Source organism: Squalius cephalus (genome assembly GCF_949319135.1).
Source record: "Squalius cephalus genome assembly, chromosome: 25".
Lineage (NCBI taxonomy): Eukaryota > Metazoa > Chordata > Actinopteri > Cypriniformes > Leuciscidae > Squalius > Squalius cephalus.
In genome coordinates, this window is record NC_137146.1 from 23,796,602 (window position 1) to 23,816,585 (window position 19,984).

The 19,984-nt window shown below is 41.8% G+C and overlaps 1 protein-coding gene across 3 annotated transcripts in view; it reads left to right on the plus strand.

Annotated features, from left to right (window-relative positions):
• LOC307153980 (NACHT, LRR and PYD domains-containing protein 3-like) overlaps window positions 1-19,984 on the plus strand; it is a 96,249-nt gene that overhangs the window by 56,974 nt on the left and 19,291 nt on the right. For all 3 annotated transcript variants that reach the window (XM_079863833.1, XM_079863834.1, XM_079863835.1), the window contains 3 exons: window positions 9,128-9,292; window positions 11,249-11,422; window positions 17,829-18,010. In XM_079863833.1, coding sequence (XP_079719959.1) covers window positions 9,128-9,292; window positions 11,249-11,422; window positions 17,829-18,010 — 521 coding nt within the window. The remainder of the gene's footprint in view (window positions 1-9,127; window positions 9,293-11,248; window positions 11,423-17,828; window positions 18,011-19,984) is intronic.

Below are 19,984 nucleotides of genomic sequence, written 5' to 3' on the forward strand. Positions count from 1 at the left end.
AAAATAATAACAATATAGCAGCCTATATATATTTTCAAAAAGATTTCAGTAACAACTAAGCTAGAGAAAAATATATTGATTATCATGTTACTTCAAATGTTTCCATTCGTTATGATGATATGAAATGAGATAATAGTAAAAACATGAAGCCGTTTGGAGCGTTTTGCTTTTCCAAAATATGATACATTCAAACGCGATCGCGATCAAAAATATGATACATTAAAACGCGATCGCGATCAAAAATATGATACATTAAAACGCGATTGCGATCAAATATAAAACATTATGGTTAGGCCTACCATATACATAGCCTATCTACGTTTGAGCAGATATCCACAAACACAGTAACAGTAAACACGGGTCTAAATATTATAATATTCACCATATATCTAGCAACAGTTCAACTGCAATGTGAAATTTATGCAACAATAGCAAACTAATATGTAAGAATTTCTTACCTTATCTTTCTTGTCTTCAAATATCCTTCTTCTTCTTCTGATGTAAATCCAATGTAAGCTCAGGCACGTCTTTCAAACTCGACGAAAAGTGAAGTGAAGTGTTTTGTTGTTGAGGTAATGAGGGCGATCGCGTTCCATGTGGAGATTTGCATGTGAATATCTTTTGCGCGAGTGGGCGTGGCCGAATTAAAAATAATTAGGAAGCGTTTGAGAAGCTGGAAATCTTGTTGGTTTTATACAAATTACTTAAACAGAGAATATTTGTTTTCGTTTTGAATCCGATCATTTAAAAGTACACACTTAAATGTTTATAAAGGTGTATGGCTCATAAATGTGTAACAAGTATTCGCTGAGTTTTGTTTCAGTTTATTGACGTGCTCAAGAAAAAAAAGTTCACCGCGACGGAGAGGCAGAACGCACACACTGTTTATTTTCTTTATTTTACAAAAGCACAATGTTTTGATTTGATTGGAAGTGGACACATACAAAAGTAGAAATACCACAGATTCTTTTTTTATATTTATTTTTTCTGTATGACCATAAATGACGGAGAAATTTAAGTTTAAAGTGCTACAATGTGGAGAAAATCCAGCAAAACGCGCCGGCGCGTTTGTCGACCTCAGAGGGTTAAAACGCAGTACAGCGAACACTGCAGAGCGTCTAGCTCGCTCATTGGCTGTGCTGTAGCAACTGCACACCCTATGGTGAAGCGCCTCTGACGCGTGAACCAATCAGGCGACTGCGCGCCAGAGCACGTCAGAGCCCTCCAGAATGGGCTGGGCTATAAAAGCCCATTATTCGCCATAATATCAGATTTTATCTCCTTCAGCAACCTTTCACGTCTTTTTCAGCTAGAACGAGCCTTGCATACAGCGCACAGTGCCTTCTTCCCTCACCTAGAAGCCGCTTCTCTTCTGTCGCTATTCTCCTGTGGCCATCCGGCGAACACGCTATATCCTTTCTCTGCTAACTGTGTGCTCGCCACTGCGACACTCAGTTTTTCTAAAAGAGCAAATTCGCGAGCGTTGTTGCAAATACCTCACTCCTCATGCACCTCATGCGGATCTCTTCTGCACGAGGCGGACGTGCCTGGGAGCCGCCCACGCTGAAGCTGCACTCTCTGCCTAGGGCTGCTCTCATTGCGAGGGTCTGCCTATCTCTGTGCTGCGGACACGGTTAGCTCTCTTTAAAGACGGCGACACCGCTCCTCCTGCTCTTCCTTTTCCCGCACTACTTCAGCCAATGGCAGCCTGAACAGATGGAAATAAGCGAGCCCACGCCGGCCATGTCCCCGCGTGCCTTTGCTTTCCCCATCACAGTCTCCTTTGCTGGTCCTGTTCACTAAGGCAGACCAGCGCCCCTCTCTTCGAGCGGCAGGTCTCGTCTCCTTTGGCGGACAGGATGAAGAACGCGACGACAGCCTCTCCATTGCTGTGTCTGAGGAAGAGTGGTCAGGCTCAGTTGACCCCGCCCTCCTCTCACAGTCAGATGCTAGTGCTACTGCTACCAGGACGAACCTAGACGCTGAGATGCTGTGCATCCTCACCACAGCCGTTTCAGACCTCGGGCTCGAGTGGGCCTCACCCGAAGAGCCTGCTAGGAGCTGACTGGATGGATGGTTTCTGCCAGGGAGCCAGCAGGCCCCCTGTCACAAGACAGCGCCCTTCTTTCTGAGGTCCACGATGAACTCACAAAGTTGTGGCGTGCCCCCTACTCGGCAGGCACGAGTGCTTCTACTTCCGATACGCTCTCCTCTGTTGACGGCGGCGTGGAAAAAGGATATGAGAAGCTGCCCCCTCTCAAGGAAGCAGTCGCCACTCATCTCTGCCTGCCCACTGCTGCTGGATGGAGATCTAGAGCGGTACACCCCTCAAAGCCCTGCCCAAACACCTCACCCTTCGCTGGACACGCTTTTTCAGCTTCCGGGAGGCGGCATCGGCTCTGCAAACCATGACGGTGTTACAGGTTTTCCAGGCCAAGCCTCTCCAAACCTTGGACGAATCTGGCCCGAACCCTGATGCATTTCGTGACCTGCGCAGCGCCACAGACCTAGCACTGCACGCTACGAAGGCTACTGCTCAAGCGATCGGCAGAGGCATGGCTAACCTCGTTGTGCTTGAGCGCCATCTCTGGCTGAACCTCACAGACATTTAAGAGGCGGACAGGACGGCTTTCCTTGACTCACCAATCTCCAGCACCGGTCTCTTCGGCCCAGCTGTGAAAGGGTTTCCGGAACGATTTACCGAAGCACAGAAGTCGTCTCAAGCTATGCGACACTTCTTGCCTAAGTGGTCCAGCTCTGCTTCGAGCCACCATAAGAGCACGCCGCCTTCTCAGCCAGCAAAGCCAGTGCCTCGGGTCTCTCAGCCCTGCCCTGAGACGATACCCATCGTCGCTCACGACCAGTTAAGCGCTACCCGGGAGGCGCTGCACAAGGGCAAGCCTGTCTCAGGCCTCTGGTTGAGCCCGGAGAAGAGCTTACATATCAACTGCCTAGAAATGAGAGCAGTTCGTCTAGCCCTCAAAGCGTTTCTGCAAGACCTCAGAGGACACCACGTCTTGGTCCGCACGGACAATATGTCAGTGGTGTCCTACGTAAATTGCCAGGGCGGCCTAAGATCAGGCAACCTGTATGTCATGGCCAGAAATCTCCTCCTTTGGGCACAAGCCAACCTGCGCTCTCTGAGAGCTGCTCACATCCCGGGCATCCAAAATTTTGATCCAAAATCCCATTCCTGGCCCAGACACCCTCTATATGCATTCCCTCCCATCTCTATGATCCCTCAGGTCATCAAACAGATCAGGGAGAGCAGATGCTCAGTCCTCCTAGTAGCCCCCCTCTGGAAAACCCAGGTTTGGATTCCAGAGCTGGCGCAGATGATAGACAAAGGCCCTGTCCCATTTCTCCCCCCTTAAAACTTCCACTTGGTTTTGAGTGCCCTCGAAAGGAAAGTCCCCTCAACGAGGGAAGTGGAGTTGAAGATCTTTCCTTATGAAATGGGACACCACTATATGCAAATTAGCAAACCTCACTACATCACGCGCAGCGTCGACGTGTCTACTACTACTACTATTTTCATTCAGAAAATTTAGACGCTGCCACTTTAAGACCGACTGCAGATCTAATAATACACATTTTCTCCCAACTATTCCACAACTAACTCCCATTTAAGACATAGGGCCCTATCTTGCACCCAGCGCAATTGACTTTGTACACTGACGCATGTATCATTCCTATTTTGCACCCGCGCAAAGCGGACTTTTCCCTCCACAGAAGCACGTCGGTTAACTAGCAAATACACTTGCGCTCCCGGGGGCGGTTCAGCGCAAAGAGGAGGCGTGTTCAGGCGCAAACGTTCCCTCATGCTATTTTGCAGGTTTAGAAAACAATTCCGCCAGTGACCAGGAAAAACCTAGTCTAAAGTCAGTGGCGCGTTGCGCATGTTATTCATGCTATTTTAAGGGCGCATGCTTGGCCATAATCAATGTAGCGTGTGCACAACGCGCATTACAATTTGATGCTCTCATCTACACAGAAGCAGCCGTTTTCATTTTTGCAAATCATACATTATTACTAGGAAAAATATTAGGTCTTGTAGGTAAGCCTAGGGCTTCTACATATCCCTTTTTGAACAGTGTGATTATTATGCAAAAAAAAAAGAAAAAAAAAAAGGTTTTATTTTTCTTGATTTTGTTTTATTTTTATTGATGGATATTTAATGTGTTGCTGTCTTTGGTTTAATTTATTTTTTAATTGTTTGAAATAAAGATTCCATTCATTTATTCATATTAATACACGAGGGAAATCATTGTTGTGTCCATGAAGATGTGAAAATAAAATAGGCATAAATCTAGCTTACACATTTAATCATACGCCCAAATTATCATACGCCTGTTTAACCGAAGCTAATTTGGGTGTGTTTGTTTCTCCATCCCCAATGTCACTCACTTCTCTGTGTTTTACGGCCGTGACGAGGACGTCGGTCTCCTCGGCTGTGAACCGCTCCTGGCGCGCGCCTGGCAAATCCGCCGTTATAATAGGAATCCGCTTAGAAAAAGCGCGCCTGCTCTTAAAGGGAATGTGAGATGTCGCTCTGATTGGTTTATTTCACGTTACGCCCAAACCACACCTATGAATAATGAAGCTACTTCAGACCAACCCCTTTTAGATTTGCGTCGGGCGCAAGAGTCATTTATCCCGCCCGGAAAATAGCAACAGCGCCAAGACCCGCCCACAAAGTTACTTGCGCTTTGCGTTTTGACACTTGCGTTTCAGATCGTTAAAATAGGGCCCATAAACTGTGTTAAAGTGAATCTCCAAACCGGTCATGTATTTGATCGTTTAGACGCGCACATGAAACCCAAAGTATAGTTTGCTTGTCTAATTGCAGTCCGTTTCCGAACGCGCGCCGCCATGGGAACAGGGTCAACGTACGTCTCTTGCGCGGATCATTGTGCTTATAATAGCTCTTTTTACAATCAAACACCTCCCGCAATTTAGAATCAGCAGACACTGCATTTTACAACAATCACTGATTGTGCTCAGTGCTGTTTGGGTTTAACGTTAGGGAGAAGTGACAGCGCGCTGTGAAGAAAAAGATGAAGCACTAGACGAACGCGGCAAGTTTTTAATAGTTTTATCTCACATCTTCTTTTTATAATCCTTGGAAGCCAAAATCGAAAATAAAATTAGATGAACTACCCAGATCAGATGTATATTTGATGGGCAGACTCTCTCGAAGCACTCGGCAGATATCATCAACATCGTATAGATAGCTTCGTGAAATATTTTCTAACATTAGTGTTCAAAACTTAACAGTCCATTGGATGTGCATCAAACTAACATATTCCAACATATTTAGAAATTTTAACATGCTTATTTGCGAAAATATATCTACAATTCAATTGTTCCTTTCCAGCGGTGTCCGCCATCTTGTTTAAAAAAAAATTACTGGCTTGCTGAGTCCGCAAGGTATCCTGGGTAATTTCATCTTCCACTTCGTTTTAAGCCTGCATCGGACCGCACTATGTTTTGAGGGTTGATTTTAAGGGGAGAATAGCACTCCCCCTTTCTCTTTAGAGTATTGGGACACCCTACCCCTACACAAGAACGTGCAAAAACAAGGGTTAGGGCAGTAATCTAGGGTAAGGGGAGGTATTGGGACAGGCCCTAAGTCCCCTGGCCTGTGCCAGTGAGGAAGGATCTCCTCACGCAGGCAAACGGGACGATTTGGCACCCTCGCCCCGACTTATGTGCCCTTCATGTGTGGCCCCTCAACGGGTATCCTAGGACCTCCCAGAAAAGGTCTTGAATACTATCGCTGAGGCTAGAGCACTGTCTACTAGACGCCTCTATGCTCTGAAGTGGTCAGTGTTCACCAGCTGGTGCACAGCTAGAGACCTCGAACCCCAGTCATGCGAGGTATACGTGGTACTCTCCTTCCTGCAAGAGCTCTTGGATGCCAAGAGCTCCCCATCCACGCTCAAAGTGTATGTGGCGGCCATAGCAGCCTACCATGCTCCTGTGGCTGACCAAACACGTGGAAAAACGACCTCGTCGTTCGTTCGTTTCCTCAAAGGAGCCAGGAGGATGAACAACCCCCCCCCCAGGCCCCCTTCTATTCCGGCTTTGGACCTCTCCACGGTCCTTAGGGCCTTGAAGGGTCCCCCATTTGAGACGCTTCAGTCGGCTGGTCTTAACCCACTTTCGTTGAAAACTGCTCTCCTGCTGGCCCTGGCATCAGTTAAGCGAGTGGGAGATTTGCAGGCACTCTCTGTGAGCCCTTCCTGCTTGAAATTTGGGGTTGGTGACTCCAGAGTTATACTCAAACCAAGGCATGGATACAGTACGTACCCAAAGTGCTCTCAACTCCATTCAGAGTGCAGGTTATCACATTATCAGCACTTTCACCCTTGGAGAACGATGGGGAGGCTAATTTGCTCTGTCCTGTCAGAGCTCTCAAAATTTACCTGGAGCGTTCTGCACCGTTTAGGCAGTCAGAACAGCTCTTTATATGCTTCGGTGGCCACACCAAATGGTTTTCCGGTCACAAAGCAGAGACTATCTAGATGGATAGTGGATGCCATTTCTCTGGCATACGCCTCGGTGGGCCAGGTTTGTCTGGCGCTAGAGCCCACTCTACAAGAGGCATGGCCTCTTCGTGGGCCTTGTCTAGTGGTGTACCAATTCAAGACATATGTGTGGCGGCCGGCTGGTCCTCGTCGTCCACATTTGTTAGGTTTTATAACATGGAGGTACCTTGCCTGCAGGCTCTCTCAATATGATAATTAGACCCGACGGTGTCTGGTTTTTATCAGTCTAACATGATTTACTGTCCATAAGCGCAAATTGTCCTAGGACTATATGCTATAAGAGCGAGCCTAGTTCAGGTGCTCCAGCCCCTCTTAGATTATGGGACCCAACTCAGGTTCGGTCCCTGTCCCTTCTGTTAGGGTTTTTTTGTTAATAGCTTGTCTTCTGTGAGCCTCGGGTTGCTTCCCTAGGCTCCAGTTGAGATGGAGTCAATTGCTAATAGTGCGGCGTGTTACATTGCGTCCCCACTGCGTATTAGCTACAAAGTGAACGTTCTCGAAAGGGAACATACTCGGTTACTAACATAACCTCGGTTCGCTGAGAGTAGAGAACGAGTATTGCGTAGCCTGCCGCACTATTGCAATCTGTCAGAGTTTGTCGCTTCAGTCGATTTAACCTGATATTATGGCGAATAATGGGCTTTTATAGCCACAAGCCCCGCCCATTCTGGCGGGCTCTGACGTGCTCTGGCGCGCAGTCGCCTGATTGGTTTGCGCGTCAGAGGCACTTCGCCATAGGGTGTGCAGTTGCTGCAGCACAGCCTAAGGGGCGAGCTAGACGCTCTGCTGTGTTTGCTGTGCAGCTGCACTGCGTTTTAAATATAGGCTTCAAAATTTCTCGAAGAAAGGAGTTTCCCCACCGCGTATTAGCTACGCAATACTCGTTCCCCACTCTCAGGGAACGGAGGTTACGTTAGTAACCGAGTACGTTTAATAAAATGATAAATATCACATTTCAACCCTTTTAACCATTGTTTAAGAAAACAATGTTTTATCCAAAAATGTTTATCCAAATTATTTTGCATTTTAGAATGCACATCAGCTTCCTTTCCCTTAAAACTAAAATGTTTAATAATTGTTGATTTTAAGTACTAAACTGTGAGGCTGCCATCCAAAATATTCCTTAGTTTTCTCTAACCCGAGGACAAATGTATTTAAAAGGTTTGTGTGACCTGTTCAATTCGTTATGCACCACATATGCAGATTCCTAGACAATGTATCTTTAATTTGGCCAAAATCAAATAGGTAATTTTCCCCAAGCAGAGATTCTGTTGAATAAACGTGTTTCTGCCACACACAGTTAATAAATGTTGTTCATTGACCTTTCATGTGCCTGTCTTGATAATTAAGAAAATATTGTTTGGAGGAAACATGGAATTGGCCTGTTTAATGCTATTATAGATTATATAGTATTTAATTCTAAAGTACATCTAAAAAGTCATTAAAAGTAAAAAATAAATAAAAATAAATAAAAAACAGAGTAAAAAAAAAAAAAAAACTGAGTCCCCCCAGTGAATCTTAGCCATTTCCAGCCCTGGACACAGGTGAAAAAGAAGCTGAAATAAGTGATAAAATCATTGATTATGCACATGTAAAGTAAAACAATCATCAAACATTAAACAGCATATAAATCAAAACTTCCAAACGTTACCAAATGAAATGTCGAAGCAGGATGAGGTATAGGACTATGCAAGCTTTGGGGGTGTTGATGTACTCGATCTACTCCATCTATGTTTCGATCATCGTTCTGAATCAGATCCAGACACTCTATTTTCTCAACTTTTTGTTCAAAATGCTGCTTTTTCTATGAAACTTATCCACAAGTGTTGATTAAAAAAAAACAGAGTGTCTATTTACACTAAGTGTAAATAGCCTTTCTTGTTGGCAAAGGCTATTTACACTAACTCAACCCATCAATGTCTGGTTGGGCCACACAAGATTTAAAAAGACGCTAGACATTCAATGTCTGCAGTGGCATAGGCTGTAAGGAGTCTGGCATGTGAAAGTAGTATTTGAAGGCGATCGACCTGAGTTCTAATCCACCTTTTGCCAAACTCTCTCTTCTACTCTTGGCTCTTGTTACTTAGTGTAAATAGAATATGTTGCTATTTTCACTTAGTGTAATATAGCATCTATGCATGAATGCATGAAGCTGGAATTTTAGTTTTTTTTTTTGGATTTGTTGTTTAATAGCAGGGGCTCTTTTCTTTATTTTGATATATTGCATGTTCAGATATTCATGCAACAAAATATTCTGGGGACCATGACATTTTTGTGAAAATGATAAAAATTACTGGAGGTGGCAGCCAACTTTTTAGAAAACACTGGTGGGGAAAGAGTTAAACAGAAAAAGAGAAGGTACTTTATTTTAATTTACATTTATACATTTGGCAGTCACTTTTATCTAAAGCAACTTGCATTGCATTCAAGGTACACTCTTAATGAGTTTATGCATTCCCTGGGTATCAAGCCCATGACCATGACATTTCTAGCATCATACTCTACTGTTTGAGCTACAGGAATGCATAATTTCACACACCACTGTTTCTTTATGAATCCTATTGATTACCCTACAGGTTGAATTATTGTGGTGTCACAGAAGATGGTTGTGCTGCTCTGGCTTCAGCTCTGAGATCAAACCTGAGACAACTGAATCTGTCTGGGAATAAACTAGGAGTTTCTGGTTTGACGCTGCTCTGTGCTGGACTGGAGGATCCTCACTGTAATCTGGAGAAACTAGAGTATGATCATCTCTCTGATAGTCACATACACACACACACACACACACACACACATATATATATATATATATATATATATATATATATATATATACAGTGAGGAAAATAAGTATTTGAACACCCTGCTATTTTGCAAGTTCTCCCACTTAGAAATCATGGAGGGGTCTGAAATTGTCATCGTAGGTGCATGTCCACTGTGAGAGACATAATCAAAAAAAAAAAAAATCCAGAAATCACAATGTATGATTTTTTAACTATTTATTTGTATGATACAGCTGCAAAATAAGTTTGAACACCTGAGAAAATCAATGTTAATATTTGGTACAGTAGCCTTTGTTTGCAATTACAGAGGTCAAACATTTCCTGTAGTTTTTCACCAGGTTTGCACACACTGCAGGAGGGATTTTGGCCCACTCCTCCACACAGATCTTCTCTAGATCAGTCAGGTTTCTGGGCTGTCGCTGAGAAACACGGAGTTTGAGCTCTCTCCAAAGATTCTCTATTGGGTTTAGGTCTGGAGACTGGCTAGGCCACGCCAGAACCTTGATATGCTTCTTACAGAGCCACTCCTTGGTTATCCTGGCTATGTGCTTCGGTTCATTGTCATGTTGGAAGACCCAGCCTCGACCCATCTTCAATGCTCTAACTGAGGGAAGGAGGTTGTTCCCCAAACCTCTTGCTTGAGATCTTGCATGGAGCCCCAGTCCGAGGGAGATTGACAGTCATGTTTAGCTTCTTCCATTTTCGAATGATTGCTCCAACAGTGGACCTTTTTTCACCAAGCTGCTTGGCAATTTCCCCATAGCCCTTTCCAGCCTTGTGGAGGTGTACAATTTTGTCTCTAGTGTTTTTGGACAGCTCTTTGGTCTTGGCCATGTTAGTAGTTGGATTCTTACTGATTGTATGGGGTGGACAGGTGTCTTTATGCAGCTAACGACCTCAAACAGGTGCATCTAATTTAGGATAATAAATGGAGTGGAGGTGGACATTTTAAAGGCAGACTAACAGGTCTTTTAGGGTCAGAATTCTAGCTGATAGACAGGTGTTCAAATACTTATTTGCAGCTGTATCATAAATAGTTAAAAAATCATATATTGTGATTTCTGGATTTTTTTTTTTTTTTTGATTATGTCACTCACAGTGGACATGCACCTACGATGACAATTTCAGACCCCTCCATGATTTCCAAGTGGGAGAACTTGCAAAATAGCAGGGTGTTCAAATACTTATTTTCCTCACTGTTTATATACATATACATTTGTCCTCAGTAAACATTTTCTTTATTAGAAATGTAAGTTTTTGTGGGTTTTTTTGTTACTTTTTAACTCATTAATCACCAACTTTATCTGTTAAACTTTTTTCATATAGAAAGAGTCCAAACAAACCATCACACTGCATCTACATTACTTGACAAATAAGAGAAAATTGAATATTTATTAACATATATTTAATAACATCTCATTTTAAAATATAGTTTGATCAGAAAAACCGAAACAAGTAGTCAGTAAATTGGTGTGATTGATAGACAATCACTTAATCAATAATTTGCTAGTTATATTTCAGACTAAATACACGTGAAATAAATATTCAGTTAAATCAGTGAACATCACAGGTCAACTGCTTGATTAAACATGCTAATCCTAAAACATAAATGCCCACATCACAAAAAGATAACCCACATCACAAAAAAGACAAAAACATTGCACAAATTCACATATTTTGAATTTTATATTAAAACAACATTGTTTTTGAACATGTTTTTAAACATTGTTTCACCTCAAGTTCATGTAAAACCAGCATTAAGTTCATGTAAAACATAGTCCTTTATAAAATAGTGTTGCGCAAAATTATGTGGCAGTGCTTGTCACTACATTCAAATCACATCACACATTATTGCAATCTTTAATAAACTAATCATTTAAAACACAGTTTACACACTGTCATTGTTCTCTACAGGTTGTATGATTGTGGAGTCACCGATGAAGGTTGTTCTGCTCTGGCTTCAGCTCTGAGATCAAACCCCTCACACCTAAAACAACTGAATCTGACTGGGAATAATCTAGGAGATTCTGGTTTGACGCTGCTCTGTGCTGGACTGGAGGATCCTCACTGTAAACTGGAGAAACTAGAGTAAGATCATCTCTCTGATAGTCACATATATTTTTGTCCTTGGTAAACATATTCTTTATTAGAAATGTAATAGTAATACACATTTCGAAGTGTAACTTTTACATTGTGTTGTGGAGCTGATGCTATGGGGAACGCCATCATAGTTGATACTATGGGGAATGTGGGAATGCCACGTAACTGGTGTCTGAAGCACGTGTAACCACATACCAATATTCATTGGCCAACGACAGACCATGACATCACAAGCAGAGCGCCCGTGAGTACAAAAGGGTGCCTGTAATACATGTCATCAGTTTTTTTTGTCTCCAGGAGCCATTTGTTTGTAGCCCATAATAATAACGAAGATGGAATAATGTATAATACAAGTAACAAATGTTTTAAAAAGTGTGTTTCTCAATATCCTTGTTATATGACACCCACGATCTGTCCGTTGTTCATCGGGAGTGGAGCACGTGCATTCAGCACTCAAGGGTACTTGAGGATGTATTCACTGTGACAAATTCACAGTGAGAAAGCTCCACTTATGCTTGGTCCTCTTCTTGAGGGATGAGGGACAAGGGTCTGCACCCCACGGTTCAGGTCCCACTGCTGCCGATGTGGCTAGGAGACTTAGATTGTGGGGATCGCAGGTTGAACTGGCCGAGGAGTTTCAGAGAGGGGTCGCTCTTTCTCAATCCCCGATTGCCGGCTCGAGTGATCTGCCTGATCAGGAGGCCCAGTCTCTGGCATCTCCTGATCCAGCAGAGAGCATGTTGCTGGCGCCATCTAGCTCTGAGGAGCTGGATGTAGTTGGAGAGAGCGAGGACAGTGAAAGAGTTGAGCCCTTTCATTCCGTCAGCCATGCATACAGGGAACTGTTGGATGTAATGGCCCAAGCCACGGCCAGGTTAAATCTGACTTGGAAATGTGAGAAATGCCAATAGCCTGGCAATTCTTCTGGAACTTCAAACAGAGGTGGAGAGATCCTGGAAGAAACCGTATTCAGCACGCATTTTCCCTTTCCAAATTATGTGAATGTTGAAGGTATTATGCAAGAAGAGATATGCACTTAGGCACGACCTCAGGGAGACAAAAAGCAGTCAGAAAGAAAAAGTGAAGACCGCTGAGGAAGTTTAAAGATAACCCTAAATTAAAGATTCCCTATCTTGCAAGAGGAGGGTGCTGGGGCACAAGAGGTTAAGCACTTACATCAGTGTCAGAAGCTGGGCTGATGATGTAAGTGGTGAGTGTTGCAACAATTACGACCCATCATCTGATACGTCCAGTACAATGCTTGATGTTAAGTTCTGCTGAGTTAATGGTTAAGAAAAAGGGTAACGGTGACATGATGCACCTCTTCTTGTTCTAGTTGCTATTTTAACTGGAGTGGAGTTAAGTTAATTATGAGAGTGAATGAAGATAGTAATAATTCTCTCTTTTTAACTCCTTCAGTGCTACTAGAAGGCGCACCTTGGATGCTCCCTTCCATAGGCTGCTCCCTAAGAACTTTGTTGAGGTGCTGGTGAGGTATACCAAGCATAGCTGAGGCTATGTTGAGTATTTTCCCTTATAGAGCTGGTAAGTAGGGCTGTCAAAATTGCTCAAAAATTACGTTCGAATATTCCCTCTAAAAAACACACGAATATTCGAACTATTCGAACATCTGGTTGCGCATTTTGTCAATGACGTACATTACGTCAATAACAGGACAAATTAATACAAAGAGACATAACTACTTGTATAGGTAGTTTATTTAAGTTTAAACATATTTGACAACGTATTACATACACAAAAACAAACAAGTAAATCCCCTAATGGCCAAGACCGCAGACCTCACTCACTCTTGCTCGCTCACTCGCAAGCACTCTTTCTCTCTCTCGCCCTCACCCGCTGCGTTCACACACCAAACGCGAATAGAGCGTCTGCTGGCGCGAGTGATTTCAATGTTAAGTCAATGTAAAGACGCGTTTACGCGCGTCTGGAGGTCTTGTGGCGCGAATGAGGCGTCACGCTCTCCGAGCATCAAACTTTTGCTTTTGACGCGCAAATTCAAAATGTTTAAGAGTCCAACTAGACACGAATCCGACATTGAACGCTCCGAGCGAGCTGTGCTGTGGTAAAAATTTAACTTTTCCTTGACATGAAACGGTAAATAATCAAACCAGTGGAAGCCTGCAGTGCATGAAACTGCTGTATCTAACCTACCTTATTCATGCTGCGCAATATCTATTTAGTCAGTACTCTTTAGTAATGTTTCTGTTTACCGTTAACGTTTCTTCCTGTTACCTGTCCCTGACCCCTCAGGCAGCGCGCCCACTCGCAAAGCTGACAGCCGCGCCTCTGCTACCGCGGGCGTTTTTCCACATTCGAATATTAATTTTCACATTCGAATTTCTGTTTTTTAAAACTATTCGAATATATATTCGAATTTAGAATATTCGTTGACAGCCCTACTGGTAAGTCCCGCCCCTTCCGCTAATCCCCCTGGACCTCTAGGTTAAAAAGACGTCAATGCAAGTGAATGGGAGAAAATATTTATTTTCTGGTCCCGTTTGAATTTTGCCATGAATGTGAACATATGTTGTCTGTGAATTTTTTATATAACTTTTCGTGTAAAGAATGCTACAATCTAGCGGGTAGAAGTTTGATACGGTTAGACTTTGTGTGAGAGCACTTTGTGGACTACAACTCTTCGCTGCTTTCGACACGTTTGAAACGTCAACACCACTAGCACACGGACACTAGCTCACGGATCCCGCTAAACATGGCTGTCTTTGGTGCACTTCACCGCCTTCTTTCAGGGAGAGGACAAAATCGTTGAGGTTGGCGAAAACCACGGGTAAGTCAACTTTATGGGGTGACGTCACATAGGCGACATGTAGTCTTTCTCGTTATGTCTTTTCCACAACTGCTAGCCGAAGAATCATACCATATACTGTCAAACTCGTAACATGAAAAGTTATATAAAAAATTCACAGACAACATATGTTCACATTCATGGCACAATTCAAACGTGACCAGAAAATAATTATTTTCTCCCATTCACTTGCATTGACGATTTTTCAACCTGGAGGTCCACTTGGGGTTTTACGGATGTACCAGCTCTATAGCTCTGCTCCTGGGGCTATATAGGGCTGAGGCCTGCCCCACAAGGGAGGGAGGAAGGTTGTAACAGCTGGGACTTCCCTTGCTATGGAGCAAAGATGCTTGGGGATTTTCTCCTAGTACCTGGGGATATAAACGTATGGAGTTGTGCCACTATGTAGTGAGCCACATAGGATGTGCCCTTGGGGTTGACACGCTCTTGACTCCAGCTGAGTAATCCGCAAGTCAATTAGTGCTATGCCCTCTCTGTTTGTGCATATTCAGTGCTTAGTGAGGAAGGCCTTCCTTCAGCATGGCGTAGAGGGTTGTAACGACTACGAGAATGAACCAAACACAATTGAAGCTTTTAGGTGATTTTGTGCATACATAATCCCACGAAGAGTCTTCACATTCCAAACTCAAATCAGCAACCCAGAGCCATAAATCACCCAGGCTCCAGAGAGTCTGTAACCAAAGACTTTTATTGGATTAACTAAAGGAAGAACTGGTCAACGTTTGATAGTTTTGCAAGACGGATCGGTTCAGAGATGCACAACTCAGGGCCCTACCAAGAGGTCACCTGACCCCTGCGACTAACAGACCCCGTCTTTCTTGAGGACCAAGGTCCCATGAGCAATGGACAAAACAGACCCCATCTGTCTTAAGGACCTCTGAATGACCCCAGGGTGTAAAATCTTTTCAAACCACAGAACTGAGGTTTTGCCTATAACTATACTGTACATAAAATCATTCAAGAACAATTTTCGATGGACTTATAATGGAACATCATGCAACATAATCCTGTGTTGTTTCTACCACATATGTGCATTTTTAATAAGTTTAAATCCCAGGTAAATCATTTAATGGTTATAACTGTTAGATGTTTGAATGAAAGTGTGTTGTGTTTCATATCAGTATGATCGTATGCTCGTGATTCAAAAGATGGCTTGATTGAAATCTGTGTAAAATGTTTCGTATTCGTATAATAGTAATGATGTCTAAACTGTGGCCTCTGTACTCTCTGCTAGAGCTTGGAAAGTAAGGAGATCCCAGATAATGCATGATTTACAAGGAGACAAACAAAGCCAGTGTCTAATTGGTCCGATCTCTTCAGGAGGGGGGACAAACTTTGAGTTTAAAATCTTAGACACGAAACAAAGCTCGCTCGCTCTGTGCTGCTCTATCTCTGCGTTCTCGCTCAAGAAACTCTCTGCTATCACTCTCAAGAAGTGTGGTGCAGAACCAAAAATGCAGTGGGAGATGAAAATCTAAACCAGACCAGTAACCATGTAAACGCAGAGACAAAGAACCCAAATTAAGATCAGAAGAACGGGTTCAACAGCTTTATTCAAGCCATCTTACTACTCTCGTCTAAGTTTTCTTTTCTTTTCTAAGTTTTCCTTTATTTCCCGTTGTGAGTCTCGGTTCTAAGTTACGGTTTGCGGCAAAGTTTCGGTCCACGTTTCTTCTGCAAAGCCAGCTTCAAACAAAGACTTTCATTCCGCCAGCCCACCACGTGACTGGCCGCCGCAGACCCAGGCACAAGGAGACCAGCCAACGAACCCGGGGAAACCCCCTTTTATGCAACGAAGGGAATTCCCAAAAAGGAACGCAAAGACAAGCAAGTACCTCCGGACTAAAAGCTGAATTGGTGTATTGATATAAATTTAATAACCTGTCTAAGAAACGATAGAAGGGTTAAATTAATGATTGCTGGTTCGTTCCAGGTCATGTCTTATAGGTGCATATAGAAACTTGGGATTTCATCATCTCACTCTTAAACTCACTCTTAAAACTTAATCTTTCCTTACTCTTTTTCCTTCTGCAACTTGTATGAATGTGTGTGCGTGTGTTTGTGTTAGATATTAGCTTTATGTGTTAGTATATAATCAATAAAGTATTGTTTGTATTTGAAAAGAGATTACTTGTGTTATCTGCTTACGAATTTATTGTCTTGAACTTCGATTTAAGTTACCTATGCTTTTACCCTTAATTTACTTTGTAATATATTGTTAGCTGGGGATTATTCTTTCTTGGCCTGGAAGATATTATATTTCCTAGAGTTAATAATTGTTTATGCTTTCTGTTCATTGGATGAACCGATAAAATGATCATACTATTGATTCTGCTACAGTAAATTCTGAAAATAATTAAAATATTAATTATTGATCATGATCCGTTATGAATAATAATTAATTATATTTATATGTGAACGTATAAACGCTATAGGGTATTGGTTCCCCATAGCATCAACTCCATCAGCATCGTTCCCTGAGAGAGGGAAAGAGATGCTGCGTCTCTTTGCCATGCCTCAGGCTCTCCTGTATGTCTCCTTCAGACAAAAGAGTTCATGACGTGTATTTATGAGCTGTCAGCCAATGAATATTGGCATGTGGATACACTTGCTTCAGACACCGATCACACTAATGCCATTCTCCATAGCACTGATGCCTTTTTCCATAGCGTTAATTCCATGATGCAGCATCTCGTACCCCTTCTCAGGGAAGCAGGTTGTATACGCCAACTGTGCTAGTTAAACTGTTTTTTTTAGGTCTGTAGGAGTCAAATCAAACCATCACACTATATCCACACAACACAAATGAGAGAAAATAGAACCATGAAAAATAATAATAAAAATAATAATTTAGCTCACCCTCAATTGCACTCCAATTGGCAATATGCAGTGAAAAAATAAAAATAAAAAGGCTGTTTACTGCTCTGTGTGTGTTTTCACGGTGTATGTGTTTAAACAATACTCACTGCTGTGTGTGTGCACTTGGATGGGTGAAATGCAGAGCACAAATTCCAAGTATGGGACACCATGCTTTGCTACACGTCACTTTCACTTTAATCTTCTTTAAACGGAAATATATGTCTAAAGTGCTAGAAAAAGAGAGTCCATAGTTTCTGTTGCAACATCAAGATTTTCTGAGCTATCAGATATGCTTGGGAGTTGAGACGAGTCAGGAACATAATTGTAGTTCTACCATATTTGTAACAAGGAATTAGTACATATTTGTAACAGCTGAGCCAACTGCTTGATGAAACATGCTAATCCTAAAACATATAGGTTTCCTCCAGCATATATACATACCGCACATCACAAACAAGACAAAAACATTACACAAATTCACAAATTATACATTTTAACAAAAACACCATTGTCTTTGAACTTTCACCTCAAGTTCATGTAAAACAGGCATAAACAGTTCTTTATAAAACAGTCTAGTGCGAAAGTATGTTGCAGTGCTTGTCACTACATTTAAATCACATCACACATAATTACAATCTTTAATAAACTGGTCATTTTACACTGTTTACACAGATTCATTGTTCTCTACAGGTTGAGTGATTGTGGAGTCACAGATGAAGGTTGTTCTGCTCTGGCTTCAGCTCTGAGATCAAACCCCTCACACCTGAGAGAATTGGATCTGTCTAGGAACAAACTAAGAGATTCAGACACAGAGCTTCTCTCTGATCTAAAGAATGATCCACATTATAAACTGGAAACATTATATTGCTTTTGTAAGTATATAAATATATATATATTTATATGTTTTGTTTTATTTTATAAAATAGATAAATAAAATAAATGTAAATAAATACACGTTGGCCTGGTGTTTTTAAATTGTGTAGCAGGCCTCTTATGTGTGTAATTGAAGATTAACAATATAATTTTAATAATTTGATGTGGCGTAACTATGAATATAAATATTTCCATCTCTTACAGTGTCTCTGTGTTACAAAGAGAGAGTCGTTTAATATTTACTATTATTAATCTATCAGCAATGGAGACCATGTTTGAGTTTTTCATTCTTATTCAATTCACGTTTACTTGTACAGCTCTCATCAGGGGGAGTCCATCCTCTGGCGAAAAGTAATGTCCATATAGTAAAAATATACAGCTCTAAGGTAGTACAAGTCATACATTGTTAGTTAAAAGTTCGTCTAGGGTCTAAGTAACAATATTTTATAATCGTTACGAAACTAAACAGGTAGACAGGTGGGATAATATGATCACATTTTCTTGACCTGGCAAGAACTCTAGCTGCTGCATTTCAACTGTAGCTTATTTACTGAAAATACAGTAGTACATTAAACTAATCTAATTTTAGAGGTCATGAATGCATAAAACAACTTTTCTGCATCAGAAACAGGTAAAATGTTTTGTAACTTGGCAATGTTTATTAGGTGGAAGAAGGCTGTTTTGGTAACATGCAAAATATAATTTTTGGCAAGTTGCCGTCTAATATTACACCCAGATCTTTAACTGAGAATGGGGTAAAGTACTTGTCTACATGCAAATTATATTTTGAGAGCTTATAAGTTTTTGGTTCAATTAATAATATATCTGTTTTATCAAACTTAAATAGAAGAAAATGACTTGTCATCCAGTCTTTGATGTTTTGAATACACTTGGAATTAAAGCTACAATATGTACTTTTTTCACTGCTAGGGGTTGCTAACAAAGGCGTAGGTTGATGAAGCGGAATTATGGAACTTGTCATCATGCCAATTGGTCTAATATGTTTATGAATGAGTGAATACATTGATGTTTTTAACATGACTGTGGTATGAAGCAGGGCGTGATTGCTAATGAGAGACAGATATCAGCGCCACACACGAGTCCCACGGATATAAAGAAATAAGGACATTTCATTCTACCGAACTAGCACTGCAAGTGCTGTATTACTACTCACACAGGTCAGTTTATTAGACAAATGAAACTTGTGAGGTAATGCAGCGCTGTTTCACTTGATCTACACTATCACACTAAACTGCATTTGAGTGTGTTGAAAGTTATAATGTTATCCTATGTGTTAGCTTGTTGGCTATATGAGACTAGCAGTAAGCTAGATCAACTTTAGAATAAAATACAGATCATATTCTAACATTTCATCATGTTGAGCTATATAACATTGATTAGTTTTATGTACATTTGCGTACCTGTCTAATAAAGTACATGCAAGAGCAGCGTCTCGTCAAGTCGAAGTTTGTCGCGGACATGGAGCTCTCGGCATCTCGAAAACGCCACACTGATATTGATCCTCATTTAGTTCTCCTTTTGTCCCAAAGTCTGCTTGCCATGAGCCATAACGTTTGAACAAAACTACAACAGCGTGAGCAGCTAGACGTGACGCAGTTGTCCACGTCTGTCGCCATGGTTACTATGGCAGTTCGAGTGGAAACCAGGGATAACGCGGATATTACGTCATTGACAGGCAACAATGACCAGGGACGAGCCATTATTTAAAATTGTAATTTCTCTGAAATTAAAAATCTTTGGGAACTTTTGGGATATTGTAAGTACACAACTGCAGGAAATATATCACACTGTGCAAGTGATTTTTGGATATTTTATTACAAAATTATTACATAATGTAGCTTTAAAGGGGGGGTGAAATGCTCATTTTCACTCAATCTCCTGTTAATCTTGAGTACCTATAGAGTAATATTGCATCCTTCATATCTCCAAAAAGTCTTTTGTTTTATTATATT